This window comes from Pagrus major, chromosome 1 (assembly GCF_040436345.1).
Source record: "Pagrus major chromosome 1, Pma_NU_1.0".
Lineage (NCBI taxonomy): Eukaryota > Metazoa > Chordata > Actinopteri > Spariformes > Sparidae > Pagrus > Pagrus major.
The window spans coordinates 4,808,104-4,831,206 of record NC_133215.1 but is presented as its reverse complement, the minus strand read 5'-3'; the positions used below and the strand labels follow the sequence as shown (position 1 = coordinate 4,831,206).

Sequence of the window (23,103 nt, the reverse complement as noted above, 5' to 3'; positions counted from 1 at the left end):
TGCTGTAATATTGCAAATTTCCCCATCGTGGGACTAATAAAGGATTATCTTATCTTTTCTTTGATCTTATACAATTAGCTAGATTTAATGTGGAATTTAGTTTTGTACTGCATTTGCTCTCTAAATCCTAAATCGTTTGATATCAAACCTTCACCAGTCATGACCAACAGGCTCATTTTCAACGCTTTTGTGGTTTTATTTTGATGGTTGCTGACCGGAAGTCGTCATCAAATTCTGCCCGTCATTGTTTTATTGTTGAAAGTGCGCACCGGAAGTCGTGCGCGCAGTGGCGGCGGTTGGTTGCGGACCGGACCGGAGGGCGGAGGACTGTCAACGGGCGACATTTCGCCTCACCGGCGAGCTGTCAGCGCTGAATGAAGAGTGGAAAGTTGTCGTCTTGTCCGGTGTGACTAGTTTACATTTATCCGAGAGTGTGGGCACGATAATGCCGGACGGTAAAACCCGATGAAGTTCACCAGAGATATCTGCCGGCTGCTGGGTCTGGGAGGCGGTGAGTAGAAGTGCCAGTCAGCCGCTGACAACTTTGAGTTTTTTTTTTCAGTCATTTCGGTTCTTATTTATCATTTTATATCACAGCCGCTGTGATAGCACTAATAAACCCACGCTGAAATAATACCTGTCACATTATAACGCCTAATTAGCTGCTTTATATGGGCTACAGGGCTTTTAATATTTTGAATTGTGGACACAAACAGTTTTTTTTTTTTGCTAACAGCTAGCGTTAAATACAGTTTATAGCTAGGTTAGCTAACTTACCTGCTTACAGGTGACTAAACTTGCTAATATGAATGAATGCCAATGTCATTTTGTGCCATGACTTTTATTTTTCTTTAATTTTTTCATCTTGCCTTATTAACCTTATCAAAAATGTTGATTTGCAATTTTTATTTTACTTAATTCAGTTGTTTTTTTGGGGGGTAATGAAACTAGCATTATATTTACAGGATAGAAAAGCCAGACTTCTTCATTTTTAACACCTATATTTCTGTGTTTCAGCAGACCCGTGTGTGACTGTGAGTGCATGCATTGTGTAAAAAAAATTACTTCAGCGTACATAATTTCACAATGAAATGCTTATTCTGTTTCCCTTTAGGCTGTTTGACTGTAGAAGTTCATGTCACCAGATCTACAGTATGTTATCTTTAGTTTTTAGCACCCCGCTCAGTGATTTGCAGAAAAAAAGATATATTTGGAAGTGCTTACAGTAAGTTTTGCACAGTACAAACCCGTGGAGGAACGGTGAAACAAGCAAAATGTAGTTAATCTACTATTGGTCTTGACAAGGCAAATCAACGGGGAAATGGACATCGGTACAGCTCTGTTAATAACTCGGTGGTGTCCCGTTCCACAGCACATTTGGGAAAAGTTATTTACAGAACTGTGTCAATGTCTGTTTTCCCTTATTTTATCCTGCACCCAGCCTTATTGTTAAACATGCTGATCAGATATTAGGGAGGACGAAAATCCTGATCCAGATATATCGCCCGATATTCTCAGACACACATACACAGAGTCAAACATTTGGGGCAAAGATACGAGCGTAATGGAGGCACAATATTTACAACACATTCGTTGATGGCAAAATATCTGTGTGAGGCCAATATATGCTGATAAAAATGGCCGACTGATATATTGGTCAGGCTCTAGCACTGAAGTCATAATAATAACTTGGAAACTCAGATTTCTTTAAAAGCGCCGACATCTTCCAATTGGTGCTGAGCGATATGAAAAAGCAAACAAACACAGGTACCTCATTGCAGTGAAACTTAGTTGTTCCAGGGAATTAAACCCTAGTAACAGATATAGAGCTCTAATGTTTATATAAAAGGAGAAGTCGATACTTTTAACCCTCAAACAACCAACTTTGCAATCAAAAAACTATTTTGAGTTGTCTGGTGAGTGAAACGCTTGCAAGTTGTAAACCTGGGACCAGGATGGGACGATTAATGCATTTATTATTGAAATGTTATTAATATAAATAATATTATTATTAGAAAAAGACTTGCAATAACTTTATCATGGTTATCTTTCATCATCGGGATAAACGTGAATCTCCTCACATGAACGCCTTGACAAAGCTGTCCAGCTCACTGACGTACATCCCTATATTGGTTTCCTGATTTAATTTTGAATTACCTAAGCCGGTCATCATGGCTGAAGGCATAGCTTGCACATTGTATCCCCCATAAAAACAAGTTAAATCAGATGTGTAAATACTACTGATTCCAAAAAAACGACAGGGAGATGAGTTTACCACCGTTTATCTGTCCTTTATTTGTGCAGAAAGACCTTATGATTTATGATTACTCATTAGACTCTTTGAATGTTTGTTCTGCGATTCAGTGTAAGGTTAAAGTGATTCCAGTATGCTGTAGGACGATTTTAGTTGTAATTTTAAAGTTTTAAGAATATTTTGATGATTATAAGGGTAAAATCATGAATCGCAGTTATGTTTGACAGGGTAATTATGTCAGCACATTTTCATATCTTCCAATGATCGACGACGAGGCCAGCCGTCTTCTTTGCAGAGGAAGTTCTGGTCAAGCCAACCGCATTAAATAGTCCTCCTCCTCTTCTTTGTTGATTTTACTGGCGGAGGAAAAACCACACCACCATCCACTGTATCAGAGTATATAACATAATGCCTTTCACTGACGGGTGCGCTGTCTTGAGTGAGTGAGAACGGGATGCGCAGCTCCAAAAATAGAAAATCAATATGTGGCGGCCGATGTTGTTATTGTGGCGGACTGCCACAAATAAGTTAATGTGTGGGAAACACTGAAGTAAACTGGTGATGCCGGAGCTGATGCATGCTGCGTGATGCACGTGTGTGACGAGGTGGGTGGGGCTGGGGGGTCTGTTTGCGCTGTAAAATTTCAGATTTTATCTTCCTGGGCGGGTCTCAGTTTACCTGGGCGGGTTGCCAAAGTAGAGCCTATGTATGGGAAACACTGCACACTGAATAACCATCAATAAAGGCACTTTAATTGTTGAATTAGTGCTGGGAGATGGTCCACATGAAGACTATATAGGACTTTAAAAAAGGAACATCTGGAGAAGATTAAGTGGACAGCTCCGTCCCCTCCTCTGAGCCTGTGACCCCTGATACCTGATACCTATGTTGTTTATCTTTGAAACTCCATACATTAACGGAAATGTGAAACACATGTTGCTTGCTCCCTGCAACATCAAACTATAACCTGACATTAACCTATAATAGGGCCTTACTCCAACCATAGAGGGCGGCGCTAAGGGAATTACTACTGCAAAGAAGCGGGTTTTGATTCAAGACTACAGGAGAGAGGCATCCGCTCACTTTAGTGGACTCGCTTTATAAGTCGAGCCTTCCACGATTGGCTTCTGTCCTGTAAAATCTAAATTTAAACTTTGAATTAGCAAAACAAAACTAAAATAAAATAAAAAAGTCTTTGTGATTTTGAACAAACTATTTTGCAGCAAATTTGGTTTTTGGCTGCTGTTACCGTGGAAACAGTTTCTTTTTGTATTTTGGTATTTAGAAAAAATTGAATTTAATCAGAGCTGTCTTGTGCCAGTGTTCATTATGTTTGGACTTGGAGTCTGCAGCGTTACATAAACCCTACCAAAAATATTTGACTGGTAAATGAGTTGTGCACTAACCTCTGAAGAATGTACACAAGCTGGTTTGACCTGCTTTAAGTCTGTCAAATGGTCAGCCCTGATTGAAAATAACTCAGGCTTTCAACTCATGTAGTATTAGACTCCACCGAAGTAACTAATGAATTATAAAGGAAAGTAAAAATTATCAGTCAGATTTTGACCTTTGGTGCCCTCAGCATGGCTCATGAGTCATTTCAGTTTCTGGTTAGACAAACGCCTACATCCTAAACACAATCTTCTCTTCCTGTTATTTAAGTCTCCCACCCAGACATAAATTAGGTTTATTTGTAATCAGTGTGAGTTTCCTTTTGTGTTCATCATACCTCTTGGCCTTGGACTGTCTCACGATAAAACATGCTCCTCACTTTGCTCTCACTTCATCTCCTCACATGTGTGCACTTGTGTTTTTTTTAATGAGACAAATCCCTTTGAGGAAGAAATTCATCTCCACATATCTCACATTTCTCATGATGAATACAGACATACCATTCTTATGCGCTTATTGTCCTGAAAAGTAACATTGATATCAGTGATTGCCGGCCTGTTGTATGATCTTCAACCGGTTTTGATTTTTTGCCAGCTGACTGAACCAGCATTTGTTGGGTGTAACGTACAGTAGAGAGAACTAGCAACTTGTGGCTAGTTAGCAGGAGCCTGGGGATAGCCGACTAGCTCAGCTCCACAGGTGGTGCCTTGCTTATGTCTTTGTATGATGCACTAAAACTTAGAGTTGTGCTCACTGTGCCACTATACTTCTCAGACACAAGTTTTAATCTTAATCATTAGAAAATGGTAATTTATCTCATGGTCTTCATCAGTGAACAGAGTCTAGGGCCTTCATTCACAAAGCAAAAACACAGTTAAAAAAACCAACGTCTGTAATTTTTACATTTACCTTCAAGTGAGTTTAGTTTTATGAAGACTTTGAGTTGAAAACTCAGACGAAAGCTTTCAAAGTGTCTTTTAAAAACTCTCGAGTTCATGTCGTAGTGAATCAGAAGCATCCAATAAATGTAACATTTTGTAAACACTGGATGTTCACAGACATCAGGTGAGCTCATGTGACAACAGTGACAGATTTTAGATCCTTTGTCTTGTTTCAGCAGAGTGTGAGTATCAGTTGATGAGTCAGAGGGAGAGCACTTTAGTTTGGACCTACCAGTGTGTGTGTTTAATTTGGCACATTGTGTTTCAGTGTCTTTGGGTGTGCCTGTGTGTGTGTGTTTATGCCAGCGTGTGCGATCCGTTTGTTGAATTGGCCGGAGGGCTGATGATTCAGTGTTCACCACAGACACTCATTAGCCTCGAGTTTCCTTTTTCTTTAAATCATTCAGCTAATGAGAGAGAGACGGAGAGGAAACCACTCCTCTCTGGATGGCAAAGCTGTTGCTGTATTTTGTATAAATGAAAGAAATGCAACAAGGCAGAGGTCATTTGGTATTTATTTTATTAATATAGACTTTCTGATTTCTTATTTTACTTATTGTGGTTTATATTTTTTTATTGATTCATTTCTCACCCTTTATTTTTTTAAGGTAAATTTCACTGCTCTCATTTCATGTCTTAGATTTTGATGAATCTAAATCTGTGAAAAATCAATTGTGAAATTATTAATGAATTAAATAACTAGATGCAAAAGTCTTTTTATGGCTGATCCATCAAATTAATAATCTGACAAACTAAAGCACTTGATGAAATTAAAATCCCAATATTGTCATAATGCAGTGAGCATTGTCCTTAATGTCATAGTATATACTATTTTTGATTTAAAACTTTAAAGAGGTGGTTTTGAAAGACGAAACACCAACAAATATGAATCGGAGCAGAATATTTTGTTAAATATAAGAGTTGTGAATTGTGGAAAATATAACTTCTAATCTTTTTTTAAATAAATTTTGACTTTTGGACTTCACAACACTTAGTTATTACCTCTGCAAAGGATGTTGTGTTTTTGCTTAGCCATATTGCGATTTTGATTATATGAAGACTAATTGTGCAGCTCTAATTAAAATGTATGAACGAGCCTCAAATCAAAAGAGAAATAACAGCCTCAAAGTTATTCTAAAGTCTGAAATATGACCCATACATGTCTTAAATATAAACTTTATTGATTTGGCAGTTACATACAGTGTATTTTCTCAAATATTGTCCATCATTTAAGATCGGAGAGGGTTTTCAGCTATGGTAATGTTAAATTTCATATAAGTGTAAGCATTGTTTATGTCAGTAGAGGAGGTCGTTCTTTCTGGTAAGGTGGCCTTCTACCTCCAACATTAAGTTTTAAGTAAAACTACAGACCTCATTCACACAACTACTGTATAGTCATTATATTTAATGTGACTGTTGTTTAGGCTGTTATCAACTAACAAAGTGGGTCATAAGATGTTAATCTGTGAGGCTTTCTAACTTCCTGTGGGGAAACCACAGGTATTATCAGAGACAAACATTTATTTCTGATTTCCCCACTGTTTTCTCAGAATCTATTTTTTTTATCATAATTTAGTAAGAAGCCTTTCTGTTTGCAGAAGTGCTCCATTCACTGTTCCTTCTGTTTGTTTTTAAAGCAAAGTCAGAATTTCTTTCATCAGTTCCTCACATTAAATCCCTTCCAGCAGTTCAGACGTTGTCTTCGCTTTCCTGGAAATCTTGTGAGAAAGGATTGTGAAATAACCACAGGAAGGGTTGAGTCTTATTAATAGCAGCTTTATACTCAGAAAAACATCAAAATAGAATGAGTGGATATAGATATGCACCCTGACACGCAGCAGCCCTTGTGGGGTTCACTGATAAATCGAAGCGTTGGTTATCGTTGGCATTAAGTTCACCCTGTGGTCACGGCCACACCATCTGCCTCCTTCCCAACCAAGCACATTCTGTAACACCAGCCCTGCTGATAACAAAGACGGCAAAAAAGGGAGAACAGCTCGCTACTGCTGGGCTGACGGGACCGATAAGACCAGCAAGGTCACCGAAAGCATGTCTCATCTCTCACCTCCTGCTCCCCCTCTCAGGGAACAAACTGAGATCAGAGCTTAAGGAACTAGATGAGACGTTAGTAGGTCACACTTTGCTGCACTGCCTCATCTCGAATCACTGCCATTCAAATCAACACCAAGCAAATCATTCTGGCCTCAGTGCAGACATGAGAGAGGATTCCTCAGACAGAAAGGGTCAATACGTTACTTCACCCTCCCTCAGTGTGCCTCTAATTTCTCCCGTTGGGCGTAGACCGACTAGTACGGGGGCCCTGAAGCAGGCTCTTCTTCTGGACTGCATGCACAGAAGTTCCCGATTTGAACCGTAGTAATAAGATACACGCAACTATTTCTGCAAATGTGTCCAATTTGATATCAATTCTGTCAACCACAGTGTGTTTTTGTCAAAGAATGCGTTTAACACACTAAATGTAGCTTTGTTAGACGCGTTGTCTTTGGCAGCAAGATCTTTACTAACTAATGATTTGCTAATTTGGATCTGTGGAGCAGTTCTCCTTGATACAACTCCTGCCAACCTCTGTTCTAGGTCGTGGTCACACATAAACGAATGCAGGCGGATGGTCAGTGCAGGATGTGAGGCACATGGTTTGTAGCTCTTTTTAGCGGTCAACATATTTGTTGGATTAGGCTTGACTTCACCAATATTAAAGTCTATGCGCAGCCAAGATATGAATTTGCCTCGCCACAGGATGCAAATGCTTTATTTGCCCGGTCGCTCACACAGAATTGGAAGTGAACAGGACTGTGATTTTGTGTATGCGTGACTGTGCCCGAGTACAGTGTGTAAACAAAGGAAGGCTTTCACTCCCGTGCTGCATGTCCGATAATCTGCTAAAAGTATAGCTCTAGTCCTAAATTCTCTCTTTTCCCATAACTTATTCTGTTATTCTGCTCTGCACATCAACAGAAAGATAAAAAACTGAAAACACTGTTGCTGATAGAGAGGTGGGTGTGTGTGTGTGTGTGTGTTGATATGGGTGTGTGTTTAAAACAAGGGAGGAAACTGTCAAGGCCACCCTGTCCGGCAGCCCTGAGAACCACATGTGGCTCTCATATCAAACAGCAACACATGGTTTGATACACAGAGCTCATTCTTGACTCCCTGAACATTTTTTGTTGTTGAGATAAAAGAGCAGACATGAAGCCTTTTTTTACTGGACCATCAGATCCAATCAATTGCCTTTATTTAAACCTACAGTCCATGACAGTGCTGTTCAAGCCTGTTGACATTTTGCTGAGTGTGCATGAACTTGCATGCAAACTCCTGTGGCCTCGTGGTAACGTGGCAAGTGCAATTTGTTGTCTCTCTCATAGTTGATGTGAAAGTTTCCATGGTAGTAAATATTGTGAAGCAAAGCTGAATGAAAACAGTAAGACTTCACTGAATCATGTCAAAGTGTGTGTCGTCAGAGGAGTCATCATCTGATAGCGGCAGTTGCTGTTCAGTCGAAATCTTAACAGCGTATTAAATCCCTACAGACTCATATTTTTCCCCTGGTGTATTCTGTTGATGGCTGTGGTCTGGTCTGTGTTCAGATCAAAACAATATGTGATGGTAATTGGGATCAGAAGTACATGAGGAGTATTGTTTAGCCGTGATACACAATGTTGTGGAGTGCCTGGGTGTGTAAATGTTTGTGACTGTAGGGAAGCAACAGCCAAACAAACGATTATTCATTCAGGAAAGTCGAATGAGCATGCTGGTTCTCTGGGTGATGACCTTTCCATCCACGGACAAGGTGATGGCAGACGGACGTGGCACTGTTGTATACAGATGTAGCATTTCTGTAGGTTGATGTCATCTTAGATATTGGCTATCGTTATATCTAGATATGGAAGTGTTGTCTTTTCCTGGTTTTAAAGGCTGCGTTACAGTAAAGTGAGGTCATTTTCTGAACTTGGCTTTACACACTGAGTCATTATATCCACATTACTGATGGTTATTTATCAAAAAAATCTCATTGTGTTTGTATTTTGTCAAGTACAAATCGTCATCCCTGCTATATTGTTGCAGTATTGATACGCAGGTATTTGGACAAGAATATTGTGATATTTTTTTCACTTCTTTTTAGGAGATTTAAAAATATCGAGAGATATATTGTGGGTTGGGATACAGCCAAAAAATCCAAAGTCATACAGCTTTGGAAAACTCCGAAAAATCCAACGCTGTATGACTTGACTTCATGAAAGTACGAGAGACAGAAGTCAAACAGAGAGGCGCTGGAGGAACATACATGCAACAACTCGCTAAAACGAATGAACTATCCACTGAATCAGAATCAGATTTATTGGCAAAGTATATGTACAAAAACAAGGAATCTGACTCTGGTTTGAAGCAGAGCCCGACCACTGCTGGAGATCGATATATCCAACGAAATACGCACATTTTTTGCAATGACATCCTTGACTGCATTACAATCTCTAAAAAAAAAAACCCAGAGTTTTCATATCGGTGCATATCGGGCAACATATTTGCAGATACCAATATATTTGTTACAGGCCAATATTGGCAGATAATATCGGCCAACTGGAAGACAGGAACAGGTAGACGCACAGCTAAAAACATAGACAACAAAGGTAGGAGTTTCTGTAAATTGTAAACAAATGCAGATAGTGCAGAGGAATGGATTGAAATTGCACACTTGAAGATGTTTATAGCTGATAGCGCTGACTGATTAAAACTTCCGACCCCCAGCGTTTCCATGGTGGTATTATTGTTGCTGCTGCTGTCGCAATTGTTTCTGTCTTCCTCAGAGTACAGCTACCAACCAGACAGGACAAAATATGAGTTATTTATTTAATCTGAACTCTGCATTCCTCTTGATCTCAACTACAAACCTGTGACTGCATCTTGCACGGTTGTGGTTGTGCAGACAAAATGTGTCCACAGACAGACAGACAGACTAAACATCTGCCAAAATACTCAACACTGCTTCTGTGTTAGTTTCCCCTACAGTAGGTGTCTCCAGGACTACATTTTGCCAGGATGACACACACACACACACGGACTCACAAGGTGTTATGGCTGGTAATAATAACCTATTGATGATAATACAAAAATAAACGGTAATCCTTTGTAAAGAGTGAAGAGGTCAGGACTATAAAAAATGAATATACACGTTTTAAAAACTGATAAAGTTGGGGCCTCATTAATTTTTTCTTTCTAAGCTTAAACACATCAGAATATAAAAACACATAATAGCATCAAAGAATTTGACTAAACACAATTTTATTGTTCATTATCTGCAGTTAAACTTAATTTATCATCAGAATTTCAGAGGATTCTGGGAAAAGAGTGGTTTATTCCCTGACAGTAGTAATTTTAAAACCCTCAGTCCTACATGGTACACTCACACAGGTGCTTTTAGTTAACCTGATATGACCTTGTTTGACATCCCCCTCACTCCCCCTCACTGCACCCGTCATGATGAGAAAACTTCAGACTTAATCTTTTTTTTCTGGTGTTAAAGCTGTCAGAGTTTGTCTTGGCCAGTTACAGACTAGTGCATTTACTGCCCCCGTCTGTCAGAGGGGGCGGCTGCTGATGATCAAACTGCTTTCACTGTGTCCTGCTGCATTAAAGGCAGCTGTGCTCAGGAGCACAGTAAATCCTGTAGAATAGCTGCTGATTTATTCTATAGGCTGTCATGTGAGTGGTTTTATGTTGTGGAGAAGGAGAATGTGTTTCAGTTACAAACCTATAATTTGGCCCTGGGCTAAATGTGGATGGTTACCCAAAAACAGGCATGTTATTCTCTCACAAACATCCTCCCTCCTTTCCTCTCTGGTTATTCCTCCTTTTGGTCGCTGTGAGTCAGGTGGTGTTGTGGCTCTTAATGCCAAACAGATTCAGTTTCTACTCATTCCAAAAGTTTCTGAACGAGCGGTCTATTCCTGGACCCAGAGTTTACTCCCCTCGCCTTTTCATCTGTCAACGTTGTGTGTTTGAGGGAATGTTGGCCTGAGAAAATACTTTTTATCCGTCATTTATCCAGAACATGCAACCTGATTCTTAGTATCAGCAGTTTTGTTTCATAAAAGCAATGCAGCCTGGTCTTTTACACCTTGGTTGGGCTACATGTGTACTGTACCATGTATGAACAGCTCCTTAAGTGGAGTTCTTATGAGAGATTGATCAGAACACGTAGCTGGATTCACTGTTATATGAATCAACCCCATATTGGATGTTTTAATGCCACATGTAGAAGTAGAATGTGAGATTTCCACGTCTGTTTTGATTATACAGGTGCTATGTAAATACTAAAAACTGTGCTCTTAATCAGAAACTGCGCCTTTAAACAAGCTGTCAGGACTTCTGTAAGGTTGTGATGTCAAGACTATACAGTCACTGCCCTGGATACATGGTGGGCGGTGCCTGCTCACACCTGCGAGAGCTGACCAATCAGAGCACACTGGGCATTTTGGGGAGGGGGGCCTTAAAGAGAGAGGCAGATTTTCATTTTATGTTTTTTAATTATGAGTGTGAGGAGGGTTATTGTCTCCTGATGGCTCCACACATGTCGTTTTTTAAAATCTTTTTTCGTTTTTCATCCGCAGCTATTTTTTTTTATTATTTCAGCCAAGCGAAAAAACTTTCTTGCACTAGTTTGTTTCTATTCAGGTTCATAGTAACTGATATGCAGATAGAAACAGGTGGATACAAATTGTTACTTAATTATCTGTAACATCTTTAGGATTTCTGTAGTGGGATTTGTTCTTGTTTACCAGTGGCTCTGTAAATAGCTGGTGGCATGTCACTACTGCTTGGGAAACAGATGGGTCCTTTAGCAATCACTTGAAATTAAAAACTACCGGCTGTTGCGTTTCCCCCTGCCACTGGTGTGAGTGGACGGTAACTGATCTGCTTCAGCAAAGTCAGTGTTCGTCAGCTGAGAGACAGTTTACTACCAGCCCAGCTCTGATAGCCAGCTGGTAAATGTCTCAACTCACATTGTGAATATGGATTTCGTCTCAGTAGGATCACTTGGGTCAGTTGGAATATAAGCAAGAGAGTGAGAGGTTTCTCTGTGGAATTTTTCTAGAATGCTTCTGGATACCTGAGCTCTATTTCTGTCCAGAGGCCCTTAGATATTTCTGGCATGGTGACCTATTGGTGTGGTATGAGTGGAAGGGAGCAGGATTCCCCTCTTTCAAACACACCCGCCTGCCTGGGGTCGTATTAACATGCACCAAACCTTTTCTGAGTCCATATAACCACAGAAGTCTCATCTGGGTTTGTTTGTTGTTAAATGATTTCAATGATTACTTAAAAATATTGTTGAATAAATAAAAACACATTTTTGGATTTAACTATTTAATGTGATGGAAAGAATCTCGTGGGTTGCAAGATGCACATTTTTCTAATTTTAGCTTTATTTTAATTTAGTTTGACATAAAAGGAATCAGGTGAAATATGTCCAACAGAACAAACACAAATCTAAAAGTTTTAGCTCAGACTGTTTAAGCAGAAAGAATTTACGACATATTAATGACTTGTAGACATGCAGTCTATGTTTCTGTTCAGTTTTAAAGACAATTTTGTTTAATTGTGCACACCACAATTTAGGAAAGTTGGCGTACTTCTGAAGAAGCACACGAGCAGCACATTGATGATGTCAGCGTGCTGTGATTGGTTTGCAGTGTTCGTCCAGGAAACGCAGTGTAGGACTTTGATCCAGGAACGTGAACCTACGCGACTGAATAACGTTACACACGATATATGAAACAGATCAGTGAGACCACCGGCAAATTAGAGCAGATAAAAAACTAAACAAAAACAAATTTCTTATTTGCATGTTTTTTAGTTAAAAGTAAAGTAATAAAACGTAAACCATAAATTGCGACATTTATTGTCCTTTAAAGGTTAAAGGACAGTTTTTTTTAACCTCGAGGCCACTGTAAATATTTGATGTTTAATGCTTCATTACACAGAAACACTATCAGCTGTCCGTGCTGCAGCATTAAAACATCACATTTACATGTTTGCCTTCATCAAAGTGCTGTGCAGATTATACTGCCTGTGTGTGTCATTACAGTACGTGTACCTGTTATTTTACTGCCTGTATTCAGGACAGACCTTTTCTCGTTCAAACAGACCACATCTCTGGACAATATTTGTATAACAGCCATCATTTGACTTTATTCTAGTAGGCTTTACATTTGTATCAAATATATTATTGTGTTGAATGGGGTCCATTTTGCTCTGTGAGCTGCCACTCATACAAGCTGAATGTTTTCACACTGATTCCTTTCTCTGCTTTCATCCAATCACAAGCTGCCACACGGTCACCTGTGCAGTTTTGCATGGGAAATGTGTCAGTCGGGCACTGGAAATCAGCACACACACACACACACACACACACACACACACACACACACACACTTGCACTCTCTCTCTCTTTCTCTCTCTCTCTAGACAAACAATCATTGTGAAAACACGTGACAGTGAAACTGAAAGCAATAGAAGGGATGTCTATTTCTTCATGTCATACCTCGTGTATGAAGACATATTTACTGTGTGTGTTTCCAGATGGACCAGGTGAGGAGGAGATGGAGGTTCAGGATGGAGCGTCTGCTCTGACAGACAGAAGAAAAGACCAAGGCTCTTCACAGGTAGACGGAAATTTTACTATACTATATTAAGTGTGGATCAGTTTGTACTCTACAACTATCTAAATACAACGGACTTGCGTTTAAAAAATAAGTGGATTATTAGTAAAAAAATTCTGCACTGAATGTATTTGTAGTGTGTGTTAAAAACAAAGATCCCCGTTTTCTCATCTACAAACATTTTATGCACTTTAATACTTCTGATGTCTCAACAAGCTGAAGCCAACACCAAAGTACCTTGAGATGCAGTTTTAATAATGGCCAATGGATGCTGGACTCCCCCCATGATCCAGGGTCATGATCCAGGCAGACTCCTCTCAGCTATTAAGGCCAATAGCTCCACAGCTAACTAGGGGTGTTAATGATTAATCATAAATCGATTAATCGCTGTTAAGAATTTAACCAATTAAAAATGTCCTAATCTGCCAATCGGAGACGGGCACAAATACAATGATAGATTACAGGTACTTGTTTTACAAATATATCCAAATAAAACACAAAATACTGGTATGAGAAAATATGTAATATGTCATTTAAAAAATACAAAAAGACATTTGACACATTTTAGCCATTTAGTTGCTTCACTATCGGTTGGATTTTGTTGCCAGTTGTTGAACAGTGACACACTGAAGCTCCGTAATTAAAATTAAGTCATTGTTTTGTGTTACTTGGTTCATCACTCAAGTAACTTTATGTTTACTATTTCTGTTCTTTTAACTCCCAATGTAGCCGACTGTGATTATAAATCAAACATAGATCATGTAAAACAGTTTTCTAAAGGAAAAATGTTCAACATATTTCATATATATTCAATGATTAATCGATAATGGATTGTTAAGGCAGCCGACTATCGATTAAAGAAAACTGAGCTGATTAGCTAAAAGCAGCTAGAGTACAGTGAGCCCCAGCTAGCGGTTACGCTCACCTCTATATATTTTTAATTTTTTTTAGCTATCTTCGCTTTCTGGCCATTTCTTAAAATTTACACCTTGAAGAAGTGACTCCAAGCTCTTGTTGAAGAAAAGTGCACCTGTCGAGTTACCTGAGCCCTGAATATGATACTGTATGTCTCGAGCAGGCGATGCTGAACAGCGAGGACGGTTTGGACGATGAGGAGAAAACGAGAAGGAGGGCAGAGAGGAGGAGAGCTAAAAGGAAAGTGAGTAAAATTATAATTAAAAACTTAATAAAAGGACGGTATCATTTAACATTTCTACTGACTGTTCAAAGTGCAAAAAACTCATACAGAGCATTTTAAAATATAATTTGAAATACAGATTCATGATTTTTGCCTCCATGTCACATCAAATATCAGAAGGTTATTTAAAGCTCAAGTGTGGAGTATGTAGTCTCAGTGATACTGACAGAAGAATGTTGATAGTTATTTGTGTCTTTCATATTTTTGAGAAATGTCTAAAACATTGGTTGACGCATCTGACAGAACAAACTACGATGTGTTCAACAGTTTTATAGACTGACGATCACTATCCTCACATCCTCAAAGTTAATATTGTAACATCCACCACATGTGACCTTATGTAAACTGCTCTGGACATGTAAAGCAAATATATGTTGTTCATCTTCTAGCTCACATCTTTGTTTATTATTCCTCACTAACCAAACTGAATGTGTCCTACATTCACACACATCACCACGCCTGTCACCACACCTGTATTTACTTCTGTCACCTGTTGTCCTGTCCGTCCTCACGCCATTTTTTATTTAATAGATGTTACTGTTTTCATAAGTCCTGCCACACCCTCCTCATGACTGTACCTCGCCCTTTATGACACACCTGGCAGCACATGTGCTTCCACACCTGTGTCCATACATGTCTGTGTGCCATCCCACAGCCACCATGTCCATGCTCTCCTTTTAGAGGCAGAAAGAACGGAAGAAACTGGAGCGAGAGGAGAGGATGGAGGACGCGTCAGAGCAGGTGAGATCATAAGGGCCTATAAGTAATCTGGTGTTATTTCCCTATAGTTTGCATGCTGCAATATATTCACGCCATCATCTTCATTTCCATATGTATTCATGCATTTATGTGTATATGCACACATAAACCTGGAAGTGCGTGTGTTTAATCGTCTGCTCCGGTAATTTTTTCAGTTAAATTGTTGCACAGATTTTAAGCAAGTTTATTTAAGTTTATTTCAGCAAAATAAAATGTGATGTCAGTGTATGTTTCCGTTAACTAGCCTTACAGTAGAATAAGAAAAAGCAGGTTCCTGATGATCAAGGTCTGTTCTAAGATATGTGATTCTGCAGGGACCCAAATCCAACAACAATCCAAGACATCATGACTTCATCCAAACAGTCTTACTCATCCAACAGGTGTTAAGACTCTTAAGATATGTGACAAATATAAATAACAGTTGAGTATCACTCACTGATCTGTTAAATTCTTATTGCTCAGTGTTTCCCTTTGAAAACACAATAAATCTTATGTTGCATAAAACCTCTGTAAAACCTGATTAGGAATATATGAGTTCCTCTTCTGGGGTAATCTTAACACTTTAAACTCTTAACAGGAAGAGGAAGTGGCCAGAGCGGCGTCAGAGAGTGACAGTGAGGAGGAATTGAAAGAGGAGGAGGAATGGACCGCCGTCCGTCCCAGAAACAAATGCCAGCCCGAATCAGTGCCTGCCCTTGTGACAGACCACAAGAGCAACCACCATTTGCCCCACAGGACCTCCGAGGAGGTGGGTTGAAGCCATGTTGGCATACTCAGCGTATCATTTATTCATTTAAAATGAAAATAACAACACAACAGAGCGACCTGTTACTTTAACAGCCCTGCAAAGTGTTCCTGAACAGTCAAATTTCGTTAAAGTGCTCATGAATGAGGCATCGAATGCTTGATAAAACTCATTTTTGAAATTGATTTAGGCAAAACGGTAAACTTTGTTGAGAATCCAGTCCACAGCACTCATAGTCCAAGGCTGGAACATGTCATGTCCATGTGCACTGCAGGAGGATGTCTGAGCCACATTTCTTTAAGCCCAGTTCGGCAGTGCTCTTTGCCGTAAGGTTTAGAGTTGCATCAGGTGCTGCAAGTCTAGTTTTCCATCGTCTGGTCTAGAATAGAAAAGTTAACTGAATCTTTGTGTGAAGTTTGTTTCTGTTCACGAAGTTGGAGTTAAAAAATCCCGTTTATAACTTCAACCAAGCAATAATAGACTTGTGTGTACTACTTTCCCGTAATTTACTATCTCTTGTGTTCATACCAGTTAAGAATGAAGCTGAATGAAGCACACCACACTTTCCTTGGACCAAGGAAAGAGGACCAAGACCTCTATTTTAAGGTACCTTGGTGCGGTTACTTTGTAGCAGCTGCGTCTGATTGGCTCTTCCGCTAAAACTAATCAAACTGGAGAAGTTAAGACTGCAAATATGTTCGGTATGAACACACTTACTCAGCAGTATGAAAAGAAAACCACATGCCACGTCTTTCACTTAATGTTGGTCCTTGTTGCCTGAAATGTTTAATGCAGTTGATGCGACACTGACTTAAGATGATAGTAGGGGGGTTTAGTGAGTAAAGAGCTGTTGTTTTTGAAGAAACATGAGTGCAAATGTCATAATATCAAACTCGTCAGACACAAGTGCAGTGTCCTTGAACAAGACATTGAGCAGCTACCTCCACTCTGACCTATCAGAGATCATATTTGTTTTAATGCTATACACACATTCACAAACATGATTCAGTCCTCAAAAAACAACTACGGCTCCTTTTGTACTGCATCAGTGCGGCGTGGCATGGAGGTGATCAGCCTGTGGCACTGCTGAGGTGTTATGGAAGCCCAGCTTGCTTTGATAGCCGCCTTCAGCTCGTCTGTAGTGTTTGGTCTGGTGTCTCTCATCTTCCTCTTGACAATACCCCATAGCCTCTCCACGATGTTCAGGTAAGGCGTGTTTGCTGGCCCATCAAGCACAGTAATACCATGGTCAGCAAACCAGTTACTAGTAGTTTTGGCCAGCAGGACCATACCACGGGACCATACCACGGCGCATTGATGCAGTAATTTGTGAAAAAGGAGCCCCGAACAAGTATTGAGCGCATAGATGAACATACTTTTCAGAAGGTTGACATTTCTGTATTATAAATCTTTTTTTTGATCGGTCTTATGTAATATTCAAATATTTTGAGATACTGGATTTTTGATTTTCATGAGCTGTAAGCCGTAATCATCACAATTTAAAACAAAAAAAAAGGCTTAGAAATATTTCACTTTATGTGTAATGAATCTAGAATATATGAAAGTTTCACTTTTTGAATTAATTTACAGAAAATAAAGAACTAAAGTATTGAGTGTTTTGTGTTCCTTCCTGGTGTTTCAGGAGCCAGAGTGGGACGTCAGCAGTGCATTTGTAGCCAAAGTTGCGAGCCACATCAAACTCAAAACCCTGAAGAGCAGAACAACACAGTTCTCCAGAGAAAACAAGGAGAACGAGGCCAGAGGCAGCCAGGTACACACACAACCAATGACCTGCTTCCTGATCCGTCTTTACGGGAGGATCTGTAATCAGTGGAAATGTAATTCTGGAGAATATTTCATTGGTATGTTTGATGACCGCCAGTAAAATCAGCGTTAAATACCCAACATTAACAAAACTGTCTGCTGTGATTGCAGATGGAGAACACAGAAGAGATGAGGAGGAGAGGGGAGTCTCTCACAGGTGAATCATCTATTTGTTGTTGTTAAGAAGTGTAAAGGATAAAGATTAGTTTAAAACTTCAACTTGGATTAAAAAAAACAGGATCATTTAAGGTATTTTCTGCTCACATTGCTGTAATACAAAGTGTTAATGGTCAAATAAAAAAAGGATTTTCTCACATGAAGATGACAAAGTTTTTAGATGTACAAAATATTTTTATGTATCTTAAATTTGTGAAGAATTATATCAGAAATATACAACAGTAGTGTTTCAACTGATTTTATGAGGAATATATCTTCCCTGCACATTCTCCAGTGCAGGGCATTCAGATGTTTGGGCAAGGCCAGTACAGCCGGGCAGTGGACATGTTCACAGAAGCCATCTACTGTGACCCCAAAGACCACAGGTGAGCCGAACTATGAACTCTGACCCCAACAGCTACACTCTGACCCTGTCCTCTCCTGACAGTATCACCTGGTTTCCTCTGTCTCCTTCACGCTCACTTTGGTTAAAGTCTCAGTCCGTCCCTCTGACTCTCTGTCTTGTCACTCAGGTTTTATGGAAATCGCTCCTACTGTTATTGGTGTCTGGAGCAGTACTACTCTGCCCTAACAGACGCCCAGAGGTCCATTCAGCTGGCTCCTGATTGGCCGAAGGGATACTTCCGTAAGGGCTGTGCTCTGATGGGATTAAAGGTCAGCAGCTGCTGTACGACAGACTTAAGGCTCATTTATGCTCCCTTTACACACAAAAATAGATCTGTCCATTTCACAATAATATACAACCGTCTCACATACCACATCCATGGGTCCTTCACGTTGGTATGAATGTTAAACAACCACTAGAGGACGCCGCCGCGCTGCTCAGCGGTCTCGCATGGACATCCACTTTTCCTTCGCTGCTGTCCAAGTCACAGTTAATTCCTGTCCGGTCTCTATGAATTAAACATAGAGCATAAATGAGCCTTAATACGTTCCAACCAATAATTTGCATTCTGTGATTTCATTGCTGAACCTAAACGTATGCTGAGTTTGTTGTGTGTGTTTTCCAGCGGTACAGTGAGGCAGAGAAGGCCATTGAGCAGGTGTTGAAGTTGGATCAGAACTGTAAGGAAGCATCCAGCAAACTCTTCACCTGCCGCGTCCTGCAGCTCAAGGTGAGGAGCAGCTGGGTGGAGCTCATCCAAATGTTGATTAAGTGTCATGCTTAAAGGTATTACATAACTTATGTAACTTCTATCTACTTACCCTTCTGAGATGCTCATTTTTTTTCGCTGCAGGAGTTGGGTTATGAAGAAGAGCAGAGTAAAATGCTGCTGGACAAGTTCACCACCGTTCAGGCGGTCATCACCTCACCTGAGGCCAAAAGTAAGAGCCAGCTGCAGTACCACATCTGTCCACACTGGGGCAGCACTGCTCTGAGTTAAACCACCCCTGTGGTTTGAAGAGGACATTACAGACAAAGAGCTGAAGGATACTTTATGGAGGAATAGTACATTTCTTTATATAGTAGATTTAGTTTATCAGTATGATGTTATTGTTGATATAGTAGCAGCTCTTTAGTGTAGCCAGCCAGAGAAATGTAATGTAATTTACAGCAAACTCATTGGTTCATGATGTTGAGTACATGTGATTAATGCTCTGTTTTTGTTCTTTTGTCATTACGTGACATCTACTTCCTGTCTCCTCTTACTTCCAGCACTGAAGCACACACCTCTGCAGGACCAGAGTGGGTAGGTTGTATAGCTGTAAGCAATACACATAATCCCACCAGTCACTATATGTGAATCTCACATATAACCTACAATACTGTGTTGTTTTAAACGTGAAGCGATCAATTTTCTTATTGAAATACATACAGCATCTGCTTTCTTTATAACTATATATACATGTAATCTAAATGATAATAAAATTAAATCAAATAATAATAATGTTGATGTTCACAAATGTTAAACATACATTCACCTCTTTGTCTGATAACATCTGTTGGACAAATAATCATATAATGGACTAATAATCACTCTTTCTCACATTATTCTCTCCTGTCATCTTCACTTTGTCTCTTCCTGTTCACATCCTTCATTTGTTTTCTTTCTCTTTGCTCACGCTATCTTCTTATTTCTTCTCCTCCAGGAGTTGTCGCTCTCTGTGGGTTGGGAACATTACAGTGGAAGTCACAGAGAAAGACCTCTTGGATCTCTTCAAAATGTAAAAACACTGTGTGTGCATGTGCAGTGTGTGCGTGTGTGTGTGTGTGTCGGGGGGGGGGGGGGGACAAATTAGTAGCTTTAAAAGGACGGAGTTATGAGTTCAGATTTAAGGGGTAACGAAACACATCCAGCTCTTCAGGAAGACTACAATAGTGAGATGGACTTTATATTTGTGAGAATTATCTCTGCTTATAAAGAGACTCTTTATCCTTCAGTTTATCACAAAAAGTCACACTCTGAATCGCCAAATTTGTAGATATGTTGCTTTTACTGGACAGGAAAGGGATGAAAACTAACTACTGCTACAATTGTACTTGCTATATATGCATGTGTATGTTAGTTTTAGCAACAGTCGAAGCAGCAGTGGTAGAGAGAAGGCAGAACATGTTGGTCAGTTTATTTGGTATTCAGCATTTTGAGATGAAAAATGTGTTACCAGTGTTTCAGCGTCAAAATTGTAAAATATATCTAAATTGTTCATTGATAATGAACTCCGTCAAACCTTAAAGCTGAAAGTCAGCACTTTGACCTCATCGTTCTGTTACAGTTGTAGATAGATAGATAGATAGATAGATAGATAGATAGATAAGATGACATAATAGATAGAAGTCATAAGGCTGATATAGCCAGTAACTGACTGACAGTCCAGCAGTTTAAAGACAGATGTAGTTATTGAGGCACTAGCAGCAGTAGTGGAGGGGTTGGTGTATAACTGTAATCATAATAACGTATTAATTGTCTGTAGATCTGTGCCGCACTGATTCGCTGAAGGTTAGAAGCTCTGTGTCTTCGGTGGTTACAGGTTTGGTGAGATAGAGAGCATCAGAGTTCTTCATGAGCGTTTCTGTGCCTTCGTCAACTTCAAGAATGCCAACATGGCCGCCAGAGCCCTGGAGAAGCTGCAGGTGAGCGATCAAAGCTGATTTAACGTTTAACATCTCAGATTTCATTGTCAGTGACTGAGTATGTCAACAAGTACGCAGCACGCAGTCACCCTGTTCTTCGGCCACTTCATGTGAAGTTTGATAAACTGTGCTGTTTCCTCCCGTCCAGGGGGTGGAGCTGGGGAGCAGCAAGCTGGTGATGAGATACCCAGACCGATGGATCCAGAGGAGCCTGCCCCCCATACAAAGGACCAACAGCAGCCTCAGCTCCAACGCTACAGGAACACAGCAGAGCACAGCTGCTGCAGGGTACCGAGCGTTCAGTTCAGTTCAGTTCATTTTCTTGACCGCTTTATCCGTGAGGGTCGCGGGGATGTTACCGCTTTACCGAGCATCATACCCATAATACCTGTATCTGTGCGCTGATGTGCTTTGTTCTTGTGCTAATGTTGTTGCAGTTGGATGTTGTACGATGGCTTGACACACATTACAAGTTGTGTTTTTTTCTTTTCTGTTTTGAGACTTAAAATATGTCTCAACTAAGGACATGTTGAGTAAGCGAACTGTTACTAGCTCGGTTGTAGATTGCCTTAAGTTATGTTACGACAGGTTCATGGTCCAGCACAAGACAAAACATATGGGGACGAATGGATATCTTTGTAAATTGGTTTAATTACTAGTTAATACATTTCTGCTACATTCCTTTTTGGCTTAAAATTGCTTTATTACATATTTATAATTAATATCGAATCGGTCCGAACCCTAATTAAGTCTCAGTCAAAGTTAAGGATACATTTTAGACATTTAAATTCCTTTTTAAAAAATAAATAAATGCCATTTTTCCCCTCCCTGTGCATTCACACTATGTCGTGTTCTTTACGTTCAAAGTCAACTGAAATCATTCACTTCTCATTATGTCAGTGACTCAGATGAAAAGTACATCCCAGTTCCTTTGGGCTTTTTTATCCCGCATCCACTTTTCCAACAACTTCCAAATTCATAACTCATCGCTTTGTGATCATCCTCTAATCACAGTATAATCCTTTTAATCACAGTGAAAATGTTCAGTGTTTACTGACAGAGAATAATCTTGTATGAGTTATTATCTCCAGCTTCAGTCTCTGTGCACTATTGGCACCCCATTATTTGCCTGCATGTACTCTAAGTGCTCTTTCTCTGTGAATATGATGCAGGATGTTCTCCAGACGCTGTGTACCTATTGATGGAGACGTGTGCTTCTACTGGCAGACCTCAGGCTGTTTCTATGGCGACAAGTGCCGCTTCAAACACATACCTGACCAACAAGGCCGAGACAAGAAACCATGACGACCCTAATTGTGTCCCCCTACGCTCCTAATCACAGCACCAAGGCACATTAAAGAAGGATTTACAGAGCAGGAACAAGAAGGACAGAATGAAGTAAAGAGGATGAGAAGATGCCTGAGGACACTGACAACTGATGTGTGTGTGAGAGAAGAGAGAGTCAGATGTGGTGTGTATGTGAAAGCCAAAGTGCTGCGACTCTGACCTGATGAGGAATTTTACAGCGTCCGGAGCCAAACCTCAGGAAGACGCGGAAAGAATAAATTCACATGTTACCGCAAAACTTTTAACACGGCGAGGTCCTCAAAGGATTTTAATTTATTGGAAGCATCACCGAGGAGTCCCTTTGCTCCATCTGGATCCTAAAACGTGTCGATGAACTTCCGGGTTTCAGCTGTGGGAAGTATGTCATCTGTCATCAGAGGGGATTTACGTTTGGTTGAAGAATATTGGAAACGATACCAAAGTCCAGTTCTATGACAAACTCTCTCTTTACCACCACTGTCAAATAGCTTTAAAGTCAAGAGTTATTTTCATACTTTTAAAAGCAGACGAAACATTTGAAATGTTTACTGTACATATTGTATTGCACAAAACAATAAAACAATGAAACCTTCTTAAAATGTTTTCATGTTTCCTCAAAACCTCCAATCAGTTATCAGCCTTTCAAATCCTCAGTCACACACACACACACACACACACACACACACTCCGTCATGACTGCTGCAGTGAGTGTACCACAAACTCACACATATTAACT

The 23,103-nt window shown here is 39.9% G+C and overlaps 1 protein-coding gene across 4 annotated transcripts; it reads left to right on the top strand.

The window, feature by feature from the left end:
• Positions 1-310: 310 nt before the first annotated feature.
• Positions 311-22,966, top strand: LOC141005720 (uncharacterized). Of its 4 annotated transcripts, none has more exons than XM_073477707.1 (17): positions 311-511; positions 13,186-13,268; positions 14,344-14,424; positions 15,145-15,204; positions 15,800-15,970; positions 16,499-16,573; positions 17,610-17,738; positions 17,903-17,948; positions 18,243-18,333; positions 18,481-18,622; positions 18,979-19,083; positions 19,207-19,294; positions 19,626-19,659; positions 20,060-20,134; positions 20,939-21,041; positions 21,190-21,329; positions 22,214-22,966. In XM_073477707.1, exons 1-17 carry the CDS (start codon positions 466-468, stop codon positions 22,344-22,346), a joined length of 1,602 nt encoding a protein of 533 aa, XP_073333808.1. In that variant the 5' UTR covers positions 311-465; the 3' UTR covers positions 22,347-22,966. The 4 variants fall into 4 exon arrangements, with proteins under 4 accessions (XP_073333808.1, XP_073333801.1, XP_073333827.1 ...); XM_073477700.1 differs by having other exon boundaries at positions 21,190-21,343; XM_073477726.1 differs by having other exon boundaries at positions 21,190-21,348; positions 22,214-22,341.
• The last annotated feature ends 137 nt before the right edge of the window (positions 22,967-23,103 follow it).